At 37.8% G+C, this 20,510-nt stretch overlaps 1 protein-coding gene across 1 annotated transcript in view; it reads right to left on the bottom strand.

Annotated features, from left to right (window-relative positions):
- The window catches only part of LOC149813023 (transcription initiation factor TFIID subunit 6-like), a 124,046-nt gene extending 105,573 nt beyond the window's left edge, over positions 1-18,473 (bottom strand). The window contains exon 1 of the mRNA XM_089991927.1: positions 18,212-18,473. Coding sequence (XP_089848053.1) covers positions 18,212-18,337 — 126 coding nt within the window. The 5' untranslated portion in view covers positions 18,338-18,473. The remainder of the gene's footprint in view (positions 1-18,211) is intronic.
- Positions 18,474-20,510: the final 2,037 nt, after the last annotated feature.

The raw sequence follows: 20,510 nt of genomic DNA, 5'->3' as shown, positions 1-20,510 counted from the left end.
AATGGAAAAAATTACAAGAAAAACAAAGGATTTTTAAGCCTTTTGAAACCATTTTGCCGAAAATCTCATTCCCTAACCATTTTTACAAAAATTTCTTAAAAGGAGTCCTCTTATTGGAAAAATGAGAAATTTTACAACGGTTTGCTCCCGCGCATCCCTTCTCTCGTTCACCATCGTTCATCTTCAACAATCTCTGCATTCTCCCCCTTTCATCTTCAACAAACAGCTTCTCGAATTTTCCTTCTTCTCTTTAAAGAGGGCATCCCTCTTCTTCCTTCAGGCATCCATTAGACTCATCTCCACGCTGCAATTTCTCCTCCAGCATCATCGATTTTCTTTTCTTCCTGGAAGACATCGAGCTTCTCGGCAGAATCCATTACAATCCAGGAACTTCATCTAGTTTTTCATCAACATTTCTTCTGATCGACATTTCTTCTGAAGGAGATACCCATCACCCACCTCCATCGGCCTTTCTGCTGGAGCATCCATTCATCCAAGATCAGAATGCATCTCTCAGCCGGACTCCCCTTTCTTCAAAACCCCTGCAAACAAGAAAAACTTTGGCATCTGAAGATGGTTCACACAAGGGCTGATAAGCAGGCTGCTCAACGGCACAGTGACAACGAACTAGAGGAGATGAACTCTCCTAGAGTATCCAAAAAGCATGACTCAGGGGATGAGAGCGACGTTGATCCGGCCATGTACCGGATCTTTCAAAAGATGATGGCCGAGCAGGCTAAGGCTGGTCCCAAGAAGGCAGCTTCTAAGGGCAAAGCCAAGAAGAAGCTTATGAAGAAGCCCGTCAAAATCAGCAAGCAGAAAGTACAGCATGACAGTACTTCGGAAAATTCAGAATCAGCGGAAGAGAACTCCGAAGAGGAGCAGTTGATTTACATTCCGAGGCATCTGCGGCAATCCAAGAGGCCAGTGGAAGAGCCACTGTCAGTGAACAAGCCTAAGTACGGGCCCCCCGCAGAGGATTCAATCCAAGCCCTGACCAAAATAGTCAAAAACCTGCAAATTCGGGATAAAGGGAAGAGGTCATACACCAGGCAGGACTTCTATCTCGGCTTAAAAGGGGACAAGGATCTGGAAAACCTCCCCCGGAAATTCATTAAATTTGACAGGACCGGCGATCCAAAAGCTCATTTGGCAATGTTCTTCGCAGAATGTGCCCGGTTCAGTGAAGATAACCGCACCCTTTTTCTCTGTTTTCCCCGCAGCCTGGACGGGATAGCTGCCAAGTGGTACGTTGAGCATGTCAATCCCATCGAATTGAGAGATTTTGACAAAGTTGTTAATATGTTTGTTGAACGCTTCCTGTTCAACACGGAAGCCCTACCTACTCTGAACCACTTGTGCAACCTCAAACAGGAGCCCAATGAGAAAGCCAGAGATTTCATCCATAAATGGAGGAGCATCTGTAACAAGATGAGGAATCCCATTTCTGAGGAGCATGCCCTCCAAGTCATCCTAAACAACTTCTGTCAGCCCCTAAAAAGCCTTCTTTTCCCATACTCATCCAAGTCATTCATTGAATTAACAGAACGAGCAGAATGGCTCGAAATGGGGGTAGAGAATGGGATGTATGAAGGCGTCGTTTTGTCCAAAAACATCCTGGACCCAAAGAAGAAAGCTCATTTTACCTACTCAGCTGATGTTCCCGAAGACAATCAGGGCAGTAGCAGTAAGAATGACAGTGGCAGTGGCACGAGGCCTGAGCAAAATAGAGGTAGAAAGGGAAAGTTCTTTAAGAACAGTGATAAGTCTCTCCCCAGCGGTCCTCAACAAAAAGGGGACTTTCAAGAAAGACCTAAACACATCAATTGGAGTAAGGATCGGAAATTCACTCCTTTGGACCAGCCTCTGGAAAAGGTGCTGGAATACCTACTGTCCCACGGGATGGTGAAACTGCCCAAAATTGCAGATCCTCCAATATTCATGGGAAAGTACAGAGAGCAATATTGCAAATTCCATAGAGCCATGGGACATGATACAAAACACTGCTTCATCTTGAAGCATTTGGTCCAGAACTGTATCGACAAAAGCATCCTCGTAGAATATGAAGAGAAAGGCAAACTGGAAATCTTATCTGCTTCATTCCCAAAACATTCCACATCAACCATTTCAGAACATTCTTTCCTCCCACAGAGTCATATACATCCATGCTCTAGTGAAGAGCTAAATCTCCAGCATCAGGTAATGGTTCTACATCAGGATCAGCCTGTATCTCAGAAAATGGATATCTTCTCGCTTCTTGACCAAGTAAGTGTACCAGTTGAGAATGAAAGAACTTAAGTTTTCCCAAGAAGATTCCTTAAGAAAGAAGCCTGCGCAGAGGAAGCAGAAACCTCTAAGGCAGCAGAAGAGCGGGCTGATGATTTTCAGAAGCCAATTACAGCGCTCTCCAACATTTCCATCTTTGAGTTAACTCATGATTCTTCCAAGCATCAGGAAAAGTTGGATGATCTATTGAGGAAGATCAAAGTGAAGCCGAACACTACGCCAAAAGATATGGCGCGGATTGTGAACCAGGCGATGACTAACGCGCCTATTACCTTCTCTGATGAGGACTTGTCTAAGCCTCATTCATTCAACAATAATGTATTGTATATTGTGGTAAGGACCAGGGGCATGACTGTTCCGCATGTGCTCGTTGATGGAGGCAGCAGCCTCAACATTTGCCCAAAGATGACAGCGAAGGCCCTGGGATTAAAAAAAGAAGAATATGTGCCTGATCCCATTACCATTTACGGCTTCGATAATCACGGGCAGACTGCCAAGGGCAAAATCTTTTTAAAGATTTTCATTAATTACTCAGTGCACACAGTATTATTCCATGTTGTCAATGTGCCGCCAACTTACAATCTGTTGTTGGGACGAACATGGATCCACAACGCCAATGCCGTTTCATCAACCCTCTATTAGTGCATCAAGTGGTCCAAGGGCGGAATGATTACCATCATTCTGGGCGAAGACCCTGAAGAAAGGCTGCCACAGCCTATGATTCCCCGTCCAACATTCACAGTTGATATTCCAAGCATCCGAGAAGCGGATGAGATCAATCTCAGCGAGAGCTTAGAGATGTTGAAACTGAAAGATGTTATGGACAAAGAGAATGTTGCAGCCACGGTCCAATGGCAGGGACCTTGTTTCTTCAAATTAGGAGGACGGATCAATTACACCTCCTTCAAAGATCATCCTTTATTTCCACAATTTTCTAAAGCAAGAAAGGGATTCGATCTGTTGATCAAACATGGATATCAGTCGTTCCAAGGCATGGGGAAAAAATGAAGACGGCATGATAGAACCCATCATTCCAGTTCAGGGTTGGGATTCACCGGCCAAGATTCCAGCAAGAAAACAATATTTGTCAGAGGGAACAAGTGAAGATGATGCCTTAGTTTTCCTGCTTTCTTTTCTTTTGTTAATCTTGTAGAGACGACGCAGTCCCATTCCTTTTGTCGATGTATTGTAAATACTTCATTTCCAATCAATGAAAGATCAATTTTTCTCTTCACATTTGAGCATCTATCATTCTTATCTTATATTTTGTCTATACCATTATTCCTTGCTTTGTATAAAAGGCTCACCTTTTGACTTGTATTTTCTCTTAAAAACCTCCTCTTGGCATTTTCAGGACCATTAACTCCTGAATCAATGACAAAATTCGTTATCAATCCCAAATATCTAAAATTGACAAGGTTTCCTGAGATGAAAGACAGAGCAGAGGCCAGTCAGACAGCAGAGCAGACCGGAGAGCCAGCCGAATTTGATTCCACTATTCAGGAATTGCCAGAATTTGCTCATATTCAGAAGCAGGATGAACTCTCATCTTTGGTTCAAGATCCAACTGAGGATATCAACATTGGGTCGGAAGATGATCCGAAAATTCTAAAAATCGGGTCGAGTCTAAGCAAAGTTGAAAAAGCAAGACTCATCCAATTCCTTGAAAAGCATCAGGAAGTATTTGCCTGGACTTACGAAGATATATCCCAAGCTGGTTGAGCATCGCCTCAAATTGAAACCAGAAGCCAGACCAATCAAGCAGAAACTGAGGAAGTTGGACCCTCGAATTGAGCAGCAAGTCAAGGAAAGACTTGAAGATTTATTAAAAGCAGGCTTCATCCGGGCCATTGATTATCCAGATTTGTTAGCAAATATCGTAGCAGTCCCTAAAAAGAACGAAAAAGTTCGGATCTGTATTGATTTCAGGGATCTCAATAAGGCTACCCCTAAAGATGATTACCCACTTCCCAACATTGACCTGTTAATCGATAACACAGCAGGTCATGCCATGTTTTCTTTCATGGATGGATATTCAGGCTATAATCAGATCAAGCTGGCCGTTCGTGATCAGTCCAAGACTTCATTTACTACACCATGGGGGACCTTTTGCTATATAGACATGCCATTCGGACTCAAAAATGCTGGGGCAACTTATCAAAGGGCTATGGTCGTCATTTTCCATGATCAAATGCACAAGAATATGGATGCATATGTGGATGACATTTTTGTTAAGTCTAAAGAAGAAGAGGATCACCTCGATGCTCTTAGTCAAGTTTTTGAAAGACTTATTCTTTACAAGTTAAGACTTAATCCTCAGAAATGTGTTTTTGGAGTGGAGTCCGGCAAACTGCTCGGCTTCATTATCAGCAAGAAAGGAATCGAGGTGGATCCGGCCAAGGCAAAAGTCATTATTGATATGCCACCTCCAACTAATCTCAGGGAACTGCGAAGCCTTCAAGGGCGTATTCAGTCTATTCGCAGGTTCATCTCCAATTTGGCTATGAGATGTGAACCCTTCAATCATTTGCTAAGGAAAGGAGTTAAATTTGAATGGGAATCGGAATGTCAGCTCTCGTTTGAGCGTATCAAGCAGTATCTCCTTAATCCACCAGTTTTGAAGCTGCCAAAGCTGGGAAAGTCTCTCTTACTGTACATTTCTGTCAATCAGAATGCCTGTGGTGGATTCCTCGCGCAGTATGAAGAGGGCAGTCTGATAGAGCATGTCATCTACTACGTGAGCAAAACTTTCATTGATTATGAAAAGAAGTATTCTCAGATGGAGAAAATTTGTCTAGCTCTGGTTTGGATGTGCCAGAAATTAAGACATTACTTGTTGGCTTCTGAAATCAAGTTTCTATCAAAGCTCAATCCTCTTAGATACATTTTGGAGCAACCATTTCTCACTGGACGGATTGCGAAGTGGCAAGTCCTGATGCAATATGACTTAGAGTGTGTCTCTCAAAAGTCGATTAAAGGCCAAGCGATCGCAGATCAGTTGGCAGATTTCCCCCTGACAGAAGAGATTAAAGCAGAGGATGATTTTCCTGATGAGCACATCTGTAATATTCAACAGCCCCCAGTTTGGAACTTTTTCTTCGATGGCTCTAAAAATATGTCTGGCATAGGAATTGAAGTCTTGTTGGTCACTCCAGAAAAAGAAATGATCTCTTATTCTCTTAAGCTTGATTTCCAATGCACTCATAATATGGCCGAGTATGAAGCTCTAATACAAGGCCTCAAAATTCTGCAAGGTTTCAACGTCAAGAGAGTGCATGCCTTTGGCGATTCATTACTTGTCGTCAGTCAAGTTAACACTGAATGGCAAGTAAAAGATCCAAAATTGATTCTGTATCAGAAGATCGTCCTAACTCTTGTGGACAGCTTCGGAGAATTTCAGCTCAATCATATCAGAAGAGAGCATAATCAGATAGCTGACGGTTTGGCCAGTTTGGGCTCCATTTTATCTTTCAAAGGCAGTGAATCATGTCGTTCTTTCGAAGTTGGCAGAATTGAGCAACATGCTTTCGCTTCAGTTATGCAAGTAAACCAGGTCGATCAGAAGGAGAAGCCTTGGTACCAAAATATCAAAAATTTCATCGAAACTAGTGAATTTCCACCAGAGATGCCAAAAAGGGAACAACGTGCGATTCAACGTATGTCTACCCGGTATTTCATTCTCGCCAATGTCCTTTACCGTCGTGGTTTCAGTTCTGAATATGCCAGATGTTTAGACAAAAAAGAAGCTATGAAAATTATCCAAGAAGCACATGAAGGGATTTGTGGTGGTCATGTCGGCTATCAAACTCTCGTCAAACAGATTGTCCGAGCAGGTTACTACTGGAATACCATGCAACAGGACTATCATCGATTTGTGAGGAAATGCGTCAAGTGTCAGATGCACGCACCTTCCATTCATGCGTCGGCCGCATATTTACAATCAGTTGTTTCTCCTTGGCCATTTTCTATGTGGGCTTTCGATGTCGTAGGCCCAATCACCCCTTCTGCTTCTAATGGCCACAAATACTTTCTGGCTGCGACAGAGTATTTCACGAAATGGGTTGAAGCTGTTACTCTACGCACAGTAGAAGGCCGCCATGTGGTTTCTTTCATTCACAAGAATATTCTTTGCCGCTTTGGCATACCCCATGACATTGTTTCAGACAATGGAAGCCATTTCAAAAATGAGAGGATGAAAACATTTTGTTCTAAATTCAGAATCTCCCATCACTTCTCAGCTCCCTATTATCCTCAAGGGAATGGCCAAGCAGAGGCTACCAATAAGATTCTGATCCGTATTTTGGAAAGGACTGTGAAAACAGGTCGAGACTGGCATGAGAAAATTCATGATGCATTGTGGGCGTACCGGACCACCATTCGGACTCCGACTAATGCCACTCCTTCGGAACTTGTTTACGGAACTGAAGTGGTGTTACCTCTCCATATCCAAAAGTCCGCTCTCAAATTTGTTTTCCTTATAGAATTGTCACTTATCAGTATCAGCAGCAGATATTGGTGCAACTGGATCTACTAGATGAAAAAAGGCTCAAGGCAGCAGAGCATGCTGAAGCTTATCGACAGAGGATAGCTCGACACTATGCCAAGTCCGTCATTGAGAGAAAATTTCGGGTCAACGATTTGGTACTTAGATCAACAGTCCATCTCAAGCATTGACCACGGGGCAAGTGGTCACCCAATTGGGAAGGCCCTTATGTGGTTAAGGAAGCACTTCCTCGCAATTCGTATCGTCTAATGAACGCAGATGGAGTGGAGATGCCAGATCCCATCAATGCTCTGCATTTGAAGAAGTTTTATACCTGAAATGTTCATTCTAAAGCCTTTGTACTCTTCAAAGAGTCATTTCAATAAAACAATGATCTTCTATCAATTCTTACATTCTTCTCCATGATACTGGAGCATTTTATTTTTGGTCTATAAATCATCTTCTTTCATCATATGCAGGCAGGATTAGACGAAAGCTCTTTTCCTCAAAATTTTGTTAATTCTCAATTGATCTGGTGGTCTTTATTTTCATTTCATTTGATTCACTTTTGGTTTAATCAAATTTTCATCAGATTATTGCCAATTTCTGTCAAGGTTTAAAAAAAATTTCGTCAATCTTATTAAATTTCATCCAATCCTTATCTTTGAAAATACCCTTTCAGGTTAAGGGATAAACCTGATGCCTCCTGTCAATGACGTATTCTTGTTATTTCCCCCATTCAGGACAAGGGGACAAAATCCTGAAAGTCGACTACATGCAATTAAAAATATGATGGTCCACTAATTTTTACCAAAGAATCTTTATTTTCTAAAAATTTCACTTTGTTAACTCATCTTTTACAACCCAGTCCTCGCACTGGGGTATTTCTCAAAATCTTCAATCATATATTAAAGCCCATTTGGAGGGTCCAACCCTCGCACCAATAACTTTCTACATTCAGTCTTTTGATCAAAATCTTTCCTTCTACAAAATTCAAGTTCTGACTTAAATCTCTCAAAATTTGAGGTATATCCAAAAGATCTGACACTCGTTGGACATGTATTTCAAACGTTCCAGCTTCTTGCTGGTCAGGTATTTCACACGTTTCGGCTTTTTGCTGGTCAGGTATTTCCAAAAAGATCCAGCTTTCCGTTGGTCATATATTTCAAACGTTCTAGCTTCTTGCTGGTCAGGTATTTCAAACGTTCCAGCTTTTTGCTGGTCAGGTATTTCAAAAGATTCAATACTCGTTGGACATGTATTTCAAACGTTCCAACTTCTTGCTGGTCGGGTATTTTAAATGTTCCAGCTTTTTTCTGGTTAGGTATTCCCAAAAAGATCCAACACTTGTTGGTCATATATTTCAAACGTTCCAGCTTCTTGCTGGTCAGGTATTTCAAACGTTCCAGCTTTTTGCTGGTCAGGTATTTCAAAAGATCCAACACTCGTTGGACATGTATTTCAAACGTTTCAGCTTCTTGCTGGTCAGGTATTTCAAACGTTCTGGCTTTTTGCTTGTCAGGTATTTCCAAAAAGATTCAGCTTTCCGTTGGTCATGTATTTAAAACGTTCCAGCTTCTTGTTGGTCAGGTATTTCAAACGTTCCAGCCTTTTGCTGGTCAGGTATTTCCAAAAAGATCCAACACTCGTTGGACATGTATTTCAAACGTTCCAACTTTTGCTGGTCAGGTATTTCAAAAGATTCAACACTCGTTGGACATATATTTCAAACATTCCAGCTGTTGCTGATCAAGTATTTCAAACGTCTCAGCTTTTCGCTGGTCATGCATTTCAAACGGTCCAACTTTTGTTGGTAATGTATTCCAAAAGACCCAGCTCTCGCTGGTCATATATCTCAAAAAGTCCCAGCTCACAATTTTCGAGCTTCCAAATCAACCCATTCCATGAATCAAACCTTCAGGGTGCAATTTCTCCATTCTCTCATTACCAAACCTTCGAGTTTCAAATCTCTCAAATCTATCATTTCCAAAACTTGATATCTCCAAACGTCTCAATTCTATCAAATTCTCCAACCTCCGGGTACAATGTTTATAACCAGTCGTGTATTTCTCAAAAGATCCAACACTCGTTGGTCATGTATTTCCAAAACGTTCCAGTTTTGCTGGTTAGGTATTTCAAAGGTTCCAGCTTTTGCTGGTCAGGTATTTCAAACGTTCCAGCTTTCGCTGGTCAGGTATTTCAAAAGATCTCAACATCTATTTGTCATGTATTCCAAAAGGTTCCAGCTTTCGCTGGTCATGTATTTCAAAAGGGTTCCAGCTTCCGCTGGTCATGTATTTCAAAGGTTTCAGCGTTCGTTGGTCATGTATTTCAAAAGTCCCAGCTTTTGCTGGTCATATATTTCCAGAATCAAAGATTGCAACTCAAGGTCTCATCAAAATCTATATTGAGTGATTATTTCACAAAGAATTCGTGAAAACTTTGCCAATTTGCTAAAAGCATTTGTTGATTCTAAAAGTCTGACTACACAAAAAGAATTTCCTCGAATTACCTCTAGCATTTCTTTCCAAAAAGGTAAAACTTTTTGCGAAAAGAGGTAAAATTCAAATCCTTTCCCGTTGATCAAAAGGATGTAAGAAATGTCCTCGAAATGATCAATGAAAGAAATCTTCAATGATGTTGAAAAGCCAGAAGCGAATTGATATTGATCTTGGCTATGACGCATGTTTAAAGATGACTTTTTCTAGCAATCAGGCAGTGGAAATATCTTGAGCTATAAAAAGAACTCACTCAATCCATATCTCCTCATTTATTTATTTAAAGCTTCAATCAAATATCCGCAAAAGGGATCCCTTGATTGTCGTCAAGATGAAGGCGAATTAAGCGAGTAGATCCCCGGGGCCAAAGAAGATTTGAAACATCTCCAAGATGACGAAGTTTGTGACAGATCCTTCTAGGGAAAGTTCAGATCACTGTCGAGATGAAGGCGGATGCGATGAACCTACCGACAAACCCTAAAAGATATTTGATTCCAGCTACATCTAAAAACCTTTTGAGCCAATGTCATCAATAGAATCCCTGAGATAAAAGAAGGATCAGAACATCTCCAAGATGAAGGAGTTTGTGACGTACCCTTCCCCGAAGAAGAAAAAAAAAGTCAGAAACATCCAAATGAAGAATGATGAGAAAAACCGAGAAAGTTCAGTGACTCAAAAAGAGTGCAAAAGGATCATCATGGGAAAACACCCAGATATCAAACTGCCGAAGTTGCCAGAAGTCATCTTTTCTCATACAAAATTCCTTTATCAATATCTTTTCAATACTTGTTTTTATGAAATTAAGAATATTTCTTCTCTTCTCATATCAGAGAAATTGATAGCTTCCTTGAAGAAAATCACCAGCGCTAAAATTTTGAATTTGACTCTTAGAACTGAGGAGTTAACCTTATTGGAGGAAATACTCTAGGTAAAAGAGGGAATATCTTCGCACATACGTGCACATTTCCAAGCATTTGAATCAACTATAATTTTATCTTATTGGCAAAGTTTTCTAGCTATTCCAAAAATGAAATAAAAATTTAATATCCATTTTTTATGCAACCTAGCGTTGTCTATATCTTCCAGAAGAGTTGTCTCATTCAGTTGAAGTATCTCTTCATGTCCCATCGCGGTTTCTTCAGTCAAGGATTCCGTATGGTGTTCCCACTCATGTTAAGAGTCAAAACCTGAATTTTCTGCGAGAGGTCATTTGATTTCAAAAAGCTATTTCAGTCTCAGCAAATGAGACACCCAAAATCATTCCTTTTTCCAAGCTTTAGGGAACCCTATCTTCTTCCTTTCGCAAACCCCTTTCGGATTTGTTCGTCCAAATTCCGAAGGTCCCATTATGGTTTCTCCATTTGAGAAATCTGTATGATAGATTTCTTATTCAGGCTAAAAGTGAACCTGGAACCTCGCCTCACGGGATATTTTCCTTTCAGGTTTGGGTTAAACCCGAGTCTCGTTTCAACGAGATTCCTCATTTTGACGAGATGTTTTCTTCCAGTCCCGTCATGGCTCTTCCATTCAAGGAATCCATGCTTTGTATATCCATTCAGGATAGGATTCCACTTGAGCTTCATTTCATGAGGCATTTTTCAAAAAAATGTCCCATCTCGATCGCCAAAACTGTGATCATCGCAAAATTTTTCCTCTCGTAATATTCTCTTTTCCTTTTCTAACCTCTATTTCATCCTTTTTGAAGGGAGAATATAAAAGGGCAGAAAGAAAGAGAGAAGAGAAAAGAAAAGAAAAGAAAAGAAGAGAAGAGGAATTCTTTTACGGGGTCTCACTTGACCTTAATTTTGAAATATTTTTAAAAAATAACTCGCCTCCGTTTTTTGAAATATTTGCAGGAAAACTGGTAGACGGGATCCGCTCGTCGGTACGAGGTTCGACCGTTCCTGGCGCCTTTACCAGGGGTAATCGAACCAAGGGTCGAATTTATGCCTTTTGCTTTGCTAAAAAATTATCTAAGAATTTATTCTAAGTCTAAATGCACAAAGAATCATGCTTGTGCGAATGCAAAGATGTATGCTCCTTTTGAAAATAATTTGAAAATTTTCAAGTGTTTCTAAGATAAATCTGATGGTAGAGTGAAGAAATGGTTTCTAACTTAGAACTTAAGATTTAAAGTTCTAAGTTTTTGGAATAATCAAGAGCTTGGGAAAATAAATCTGGATTTGGAAGATATGATTTCGAAGTTTGAGATAAAAGAAGAAGAAAGGAAAATTCGAAGTCATAAATGGACTTTGAATTAGGACTTTGAATCAGGATAGAGATGTAATTTGAATTTCAATTATAAAGCTTGAAATTGAGATAAGATTTGAAAAATCAGAATAGAATTGAGAAATAGAATTGATTTTTTTTTTTGGATTCAAGATAAGCTTGGAATGGAATTCAGATTCGCAGATAGAATTTTGATTTTTTTAAATTTGGAGTTCAGAATAGAATTTCGAATCAAAGGTTTGAACTCTAAATAGAGTTGAAATTCAAGATGAACTGAATTCTGGATTTGGGATCCTAAGGGAAATTTGGATCTGAAATATGAGATCTAGAGATCCAATGTAGAATTGAGTTCTGGATCCTAGAACGGATTTTGGATCTGAAATCTGAGTCCAAAGTGGAATTGGAATCTGGATCCTAGAATGGATTTTGGATCTGAAATCTGAGATCCAAAGTAGAATTGGAATCTGGATCCTAGAATGGATTTTGGATCTGAAATCTGAGATCCAAAGTAGAACTGGGTTCTGAATCCTAAATGGAATTTGGATCTGTAATCTGAGATCCAATGTAGAATTGGGATCTAGATTCTGAATGGAATTTGGATCTTAAGCATGAGATCCAAAGTGGAATGGAGATCTGGATCCTAGAATGGAATTGGATCTGAAGTCTGAGATCCAGAGTAGAATTGGGTTCTGGATCATAGAATGGAATTTGGATCTATAATCTGAGATCCAATGTAGAATTGGGATCTAGATCCTAAGTGGAATTTGGATTTGTAATCTGAAATCGAATGTAGAATGGGGATCTGGATCCTAGAATGGATTTTGGATCTGAAGTCTGAGATCCAAGGTGAAGTTGGATTCATACTTGGAAATCTGGATCCAAGTTGAGATTAAGATCTAACTTTGTTTTTTGGAATTTTCAAAAATTGATTTGAGGATGAATTTCAAAGTCAGATTGGACTTTGAATTTGAATCTTGAATTTGGAATTTAGAAAAATGAATCCAGTTGAATTTTGAACCTTTAATTTGATTTCAAGGTTTTGGAAATGAGATAGAATTGAAATAAGAATTTGAAGAAGAGATATTCACAATCACTTGGATTTTAAAAGGAATTTTTGAAAATATGATGCAATTCTGTTCTAAATGATGAAATGAATTTAAAGAGTTTTGAATTTGGAATTTGAAAAGCAATTCCATTATTTAAATGAATTAAAAATGAGGTTCAAGACATAATACATCCCTGACTATGGTCATTGAATGTATTATGTAATAACTACATTTAAATTCAAGTGAAGAATAAAATACATTTTGGTGCTATTATAAAATTTAAAATGAAATTAACTCTCAATATACCCTGACTATGGCCATTGGTATATATATTGAGTTAATTTTAGATTAAATTCTGATAAAAGAGGAGAATATTTACCGAAAATATGATGATTTTTTTAAAAGGATCCAGTGTGGATCCAGTGTTATTTTGTAAAAGATAAAAACACTAAGTCTTGTTTACATCCTGACTATGGTTATTGATGTAAATCATCAACTTAGGATTAATTATCTCTTACGAAATGGTGCATGTGCCATTTGTGAGAATTTGAGAAATAAAGGCAAGAAATGCATGAAAACAAGCAATTCATGATGTTTACAATGCTCATTCATTCTATCTAAAACTGGAAATGTAAGGAATTCTCATTATATCTAACTTATTACAAGGTTTACATTTGAAAATACAAATCTCAAGTGATGATATTCTCCTCATATTCTCTGCAAAACAACTTAGTTAGTATGAAAGCAAAAGAGAATTACATATGTCACATCAATTTCAAAAGATGCAAAATGAGATGCTCATATGGATAGATGAAAGGTGATATATGCCTATATATATATATGTATATATATACATATACGTATGCATGTGTATATATATATATGTATGTATATAATATATATATATGGCCTATATACAATGCAAGTGAAATATGTCAATCAGACACATGGTATAATTAAATGGTTAGGAAATGGCAGGGATTTATAACAGTGCAGCAGGGATCTATAGGTATCTACAAAGTGGCATGTGTGTGATCATTCACCCGGCTGCATACTACTGTGCATATACCCATTATCCTTTCAATCTTCACAGTACACCTTGTAGATACCTATAGATCCCTGCTGCACTGTTATAAATAGCATCTTAGGAATCCCATGTGTTATTTTCCTGCCATTTCCTAACCATTTAATTATACCATGTGTCTGATTGGCATATTTCACCTGCATTGTATATAGGCCATATATATATATATTATATACATACATATATATATATACATATGCATACGTATATGTATATATATACATATATATAGGCATATATCACCTTTCATCTATCCATATAAGCATCTCATTTTGCATCTTTTGAAATTGATGTGACATATGTAATTCTCTTTTGCTTTCATACTAACTAAGTTGTTTTGCAGGGAATATGAGGAGAATATCATCACTTGAGATTTGTATTTTCAAATATAAACCTTGTAATAAGTTAGATATAATGAGAATTCCTTACATTTCCAGTTTTAGATAGAATGAATGAGCATTGTAAACATCATGAATTGATTGTTTTCATGCATTTCTTGCCTTTATTTCTCAAATTCTCACAAATGGCAACACGAATGGCACATGCACCATTTCGTAAGAGGTAATTAATCCTAAGTTGATGATTTACATCAATGGCCATAGTCAGGATGTAAACAAGACTTAGTGTTTTTATCTTTTACAAAATAACACTGGATCCACACTGGATCCTTTTCAAAAAATCATCATATTTTCGGTAAATATTCTCCTCTTTTATTATAATTTAATCTAAAATTAACTCAATATATATACCAATGGCCATAGTCAGGGTATATTGAGAGTTAATTTCATTTTAAATTTTATAAAAGCACCAAAATGTATTTTATTCTTCACTTGAATTTAAATGTAGTTATTACATAATACATTCAATGACCATAGTCAGGGATGTATTATGTCTTCAACCTCATTTTTAATTCATTTAAATAATGGAATAGCTTTTCAAATTCAAAATTCTTTAAATTCATTTCATCATTTAGGATAGAATTGCATCATATTTTCAAAAATTCCTTTTAAAATCCAAGTGATTGTGAATATCTCTTCTTCAAATTCCTATTTCAATTCTATCTCATTTCCAAAACCTCGAAATCAAATTCAAGGTTCAAAATTCAACTGGATTCATTTTTTTAAATTTCAAATTCAAGATTCAAATTCAAAGTCCAATCTGACTTTGAAATTCATCCTCAAATCAATTTTTGAAAATTCCAAAAAACAAAGTTAGATCTTAATCTCAACTTGGATCCAGATTTCCAAGTATGAATCCAACTTCACCTTGGATCTCAGACTTCAGATCCAAAATCCATTCTAGGATCCAGATCCCCATTCTACATTGGATCTCAGATTACAGATCAAAATTCCACATAGGATCTAGATCCCAATTCTACATTGAATCTCAGATTATAGATCCAAATTCCATTCTAGGATCCAGAACCCAATTTTACTCTGGATCTCAGACTTCAGATCCAATTTCATTCTAGGATCCAGATCCCCATTTCACTTTGGATCTCAGGCTTAAGATCCAAATTCCATTCAGAATCTAGATCCCAATTCTACATTGGATCTCAGATTACAGATCCAAATTCCATTTAGGATTCAGAACCCAGTTCTACTTTGGATCTCAGATTTCAGATCCAAAATCCATTCTAAGATCCAGATTCCAATTCTACTTTGGATCTCAGATTTCAGATCCAAAAATCCATTCTAGGATCCAGATTCCAATTCCACTTTGGATCTCAGATTTCATATCCAAAATCCGTTCTAGGATCCAGAACTCAATTCTACATTGGATCTCAGACTTCAGATTCAAGTTTCATTTAGGATCCAAAATTCATTTCCATTTCGGATCTCAGATTTCAAATCCGAATTTCATTCCTTCGGATCCAATTCCATCCTAGATCTCATATTTCAGATCCAAATTTCCCTTAGGATCCCAAATCCAGAATTCAGTTCATCTTGAATTTCAACTCTATTTAGAGTTCAAACCTTTGATTCGAAATTCCATTCTGAACTCCAAATTTAAAAAAATCAAAATTCTATCTGCGAATCTGAATTCCATTCCAAGCTTATCTTGAATCCAAAAAAAAAAAATCAATTCTATTTCTCAATTCTATTCTGATTTCTCAAATCTTATCTCAATTTCAAGCTTTATAATTGAAATTCAAATTACATCTCTATCCTGATTCAAAGTCCTAATTCAAAGTTCATTTATGACTTCGAATTTTCCTTTCTTCTTTTATCTCAAACTTCGAAATCATCTCTTTTTCAAATCCAGATTTATTTTCCCAAGCTCTTGATTATTCCAAAAACTTAGAACTTTAAATCTTAAGTTCTAAGTTAGAAACCATTTCTTCACTCTACCATCAGATTCATCTTAGAAACACTTGGAAAAATTCAAATTATTTTCAAAAGGAGCATACATCTTTGCATTCGCACAAGCATGATTCTTTGTGCATTTAGACTTAGAATAAATTCTTAGATAATTTCTTAGCAAAGCAAAAGGCATAAATTCGACCCTTGGTTCGATTACCCCTGGTAAAGGCGTCAGGAACGGTCGAACCTCGTACCGACGAGCGGATCCCGTCTCCCAGTTTTCCCGCAAATATTTCAAAAAACGGAGGCGAGTTATTTTCTAAATATTTTCAAAATTAAGGTCAAGTGAGACCCTGCAAAAGAATTCATCTTCTCTTCTTTTCTTTTCTTTTCTTTTCTTTTCTTTTCTTTTCTTTTCTTTTCTTTTCTTTTCTTTTCTCTTCTCTCTTTCTTTCTGCCCTTTTATTTTCTCCCTTCAAAAAGGAGGAAATAGAGGTTAGAAAAGGAAAAGAGAAGGAAGAGAGAGAATATTACGAGAGGAAAAATTTTGCGATGATCACACTGACACAGCGGACCAAACCCCGACACGTGTCTGACACGTCCAGGGCACGTGTCTGACACGAATTTTTTTTCTTTACACGGGTGTTACAAGTTCAGTACGTCTCACTCCATTATTATGTTATACATTCACAAGATCTTAATTTTTGTACCTTTGAATGAGTAATATACTACGGTATTAATAATGAAACCATACAAATAGCTTAAAGACATATCGCTTATATGTATAAATTTAAAAAGGATAAAAAAATAGAGAATTCTAAATGCTCATGTCATATTCAATTGAAGCGGTTATTTAGTTAAATACTCAAAGGAAGTAGATAAAAATGGTTAAGTATACAGTATTGTAGTGCTAATGAAGATTAAACTTCTAGCTCATGAGAGTGTGATCGCTAGTTGACAGTACTAGGAAGAACTTTGGCTGAACATTACTTGTGTTTGCAAAAAACTTGGAGTCAGATGCCATTAGTGCCTATTGTTGTTGGTGGTATAGTGGTGGTAGTGTCATCGACAGTGGTGGTGGTGGTGGTGGTAGTGTTGTGTTGATAAATCATTTACAAAACAAACTTGGGATACAAAAAAAATGGAGATGGAGCTTCAAGTGATGGTTGCATGATGGTGTTCATGTTGTTGGTGTTGCATCATTGAGCTATTTGTTTAACAAGCTTAAGGAATATGATGGGTGAGAAAATGGAGTTGAAAGAAATTCCGGGCAGCAGAGCCCTACACGAAGTAAGCTATTCGAGTAGAAACCATACTTTCCACAAAGTACTTTAATTATTTCCTCCCAAACAAAGTAACGTCAGACTAGAACCAAAAAGGACAGAAAGGAACAAAAAACCATTAGAAGAACTGAAATGAAGGATGGCTACAATCAAGGACAATTTTAGGATCAATTACTAAGAATCTAAACCAAACCAAAACAATGAGATTAATGTACACACAAAAGACACTCATACAAAAGGAAAAAGAGCTTATTATTAGACATAGAAAACCCTTCATATCATATAAACAAAACTCTTCTGCGTCCCAGTTACATACATAGTTAGCTCACCCTTACATGCACACCTTATATTTCCCATCGAGATATATTGTTCCCAAAAACACCATTAAGTGAGGAAAACGAGTAAGCAAATAAAGCAGGACCTAAGATTTGTTTCTTCGTGTGAACAATGGTTCATTAATCTCGAAAGAAATTAAAAGGAAACGAAAAGCATTTCCAACAAAAAATTCAAAACAAACGGAGCATACCGTTTTCAAAAATTCCTTTTATTTTACTGTATTTAATTCTGGAGAAAATACGGGAACGACGGATTCTGTGAATGGGAGGATTCAATTGGAAAGCGAGTGGTATTGATTCATTGGAAGGGATGGTGGTACGTGTCGGGAACTGTCAAAATATATTCCATGAAAAAATGTCTAGGGTTCCTCAGAAAGACGAGTACCGGATCGAAGGTTCCCAATATCACAGGAAGGGAGTTAAACCTCATGCTTAACCGAGAGCGATTTGTAGAATACTTCTTCAGATGTCATAACCTAACAAACTTGCCAGCAATTACTTCAAGGAAAGAGGTAATAACATGAAGCCGCAGAATAGCTAGGCTCTCAAGAAGCTCGAACAGAGCTAGAGACTGAAACGCCTATGAATGAACAACCCAACAAGCTCTATCGTCGGAAACTAAGAGCAGATAGAGAGAGAGGAATGGGGGAAGGGGGGAAGCAACCTGCATGATCTCTCTCAGGCGATATTCGACATCGGGAACGAGGGCGAGGGCGACATCAGGAGAGAGGTTGTTGATTCCGATACTCTGAGCGATCACCTCGATCGTCTCCTTAGGCATGATGCTCATCTCCTCTTCTAGCCTCCTCCTCCTCCTCCTCCTCCTCCTTCTTCTTCTTGAGAGAGAGAGAAGCAAACCCTTCAAGTGGACTCAGAATTTCCAGGCCATCGCAGAAAACTCGGACTCCGGATCTGGAAGCCAAAACTTGGGTGGGATATCAGACCGACCCGAATCCGGATCTGGTTATGTCTCGGGTTTCAGTATTTTATGTTCAAATCCGGTTCCGAATCCAACTATAAATCAGCAAACAAAGGAAATTTTTCATCAGGACCCGCATTGCCCCTTATACACTCACCATTCAGGAGGCTTATCCTTCCATTGGATATGCTCCATGCTGATACCTGGTATGAATACAAAAAAAAAAAAAAAATCTCATATACATACTTCTGGATGTACATCTCTGTTTATGAACCGCCTTAACTACAGGAAAAACCTGTTCTACCATCTGCAACCTATCCATCCCCTGTTAGATGAACAAATCTTGATGTTCTTATAATTCAGATCTTCAATCTCCAAAATGTCATTGAGAACCTCTGTGTCCGGAAATTGCTCTTCATTAGTTTTTTTTTTAACACCCCTGCTCCCAAAAACTAACCTTTACTGTTCTTGCAAGCAAAGGCTATCAATGAACATTGAGATATGTCTAAGGGCATGTTAGTACCCAATTTTCTGGTAAACGAGGGAAGAAGAATGAATGTCTAACCTTGTAATGACCCAAAATTCAACCTCTAAAATACATAAATTTTTTTTAACAGGGTTGTATCTATGGCATAGCTTTAATCGAATTAAGCTTTAAATAGTCAGCATACACATTAACCAACGTTTAATAGATTCTTAAAACAAAGTTTGAGACAAGACATTCAATTGACTTCAATTATATCAAGTACTAGATGGCTGGCCTTAACTCAAACCACAAGCATATTTTAGCCTCTTAGTACTAGGTCCAGTACAAAATTACTAAAGTCAAGACCTTTTTGTCAAAAATTAAAATCATTGCTTTATTTTATTTTAAATGCAGAATAAAACCCAAGGATTTGGGGTTCATCACAAATTTACTTTTCTCACACTAACCAATCATGACGCATTAAAATAAAATAATTTTAAACCATAATCAAATTTAATAAACTTTAAAATTCAAGTTTCCAAGTCTAAATCCATATCAATCCCAAACGTTTAGAAACCAGCCACTAATTCATAAATATTGTCACTCTCAACAAGCCAGCTTCGCCATCATGTTGTTTAGTTAAGCTTGAGCCTTATTACCTGAAGATATTAAGTAGTGAGTGAGAACTCACACTTCTCATACTAAATCTTACATTACATGATAGAAAAGATTAAAGCATAAGTCATCCAAGCAAAAGTTGCATAAATAGTTAAGCATAATAATTTAGACATAATAGTTCAGATATGCTTCCACACAAACGCATTCAATATAATTGTTTCAGTTGATACTTTTGCTTCTTGATGTAAATACCTCTTTGATCCTTTGTAGTGTACATAAATGGCCTTTGGCCTAAGAACCCCCATGAACAACAAATGTTACGGGTCCCTCCCCCCCCCTCCTTCTTACTCTCTTGGTATAATCTTGCAACTTATTAATATGAGTTACTTTCTCTCTATCTCTCTTTGTTGCTCTCTTTGAGATTGTGCGTACTCTATTGAGATTGTGCACCCTCATGTGGGGTGTTGGTGTTGCTTCCTTGACTCGAAAGGCTGGCCTGGTTGGAATCATCAGGTATCACGTGATGCTTCCAAATAAGCCCGTGACAATTGGTACTAGAGCCTACTAGAGAACTGGGAGAAGGAAAGAGGGATATTTGATGAAACCCTCGTGAGTTGAGTTTGATAATGGACTCGGAGTTGGAAGAACTCCTTGGAAAAGTCTAGAAATAAAAAAAAGCAGAAAAGGAGAAATTTGTTGTGGAGTCTGCAAATGGTTGGCCCTATAGAAAAATGGGTGGCCAAATTCGAAAAAAGAATGACAGAATTGACAAGTGATGTTTGTGCATGTGCCAACGCTGTTGAAAGGGAACAAGATGACTTCGAAAAGTTAGATGATGATGTGAGGCCGAGATTGAAAAACTAAGGACTACAATCCAAGAATTATCATATCAGTTGGGTATGCAGGAGGCTGAAATGCGGTAACTTTGAAAATGATATAGAGTCCTAGAAAGGTTGTTGG

This window comes from Nuphar pumila, chromosome 16 (assembly GCF_984573655.1).
Source record: "Nuphar pumila chromosome 16, dmNupPumi1.hap1.1, whole genome shotgun sequence".
NCBI classification, from domain to species: Eukaryota; Viridiplantae; Streptophyta; class Magnoliopsida; order Nymphaeales; family Nymphaeaceae; genus Nuphar; species Nuphar pumila.
This window is presented reverse-complemented; position numbering and strand designations above follow the sequence as displayed.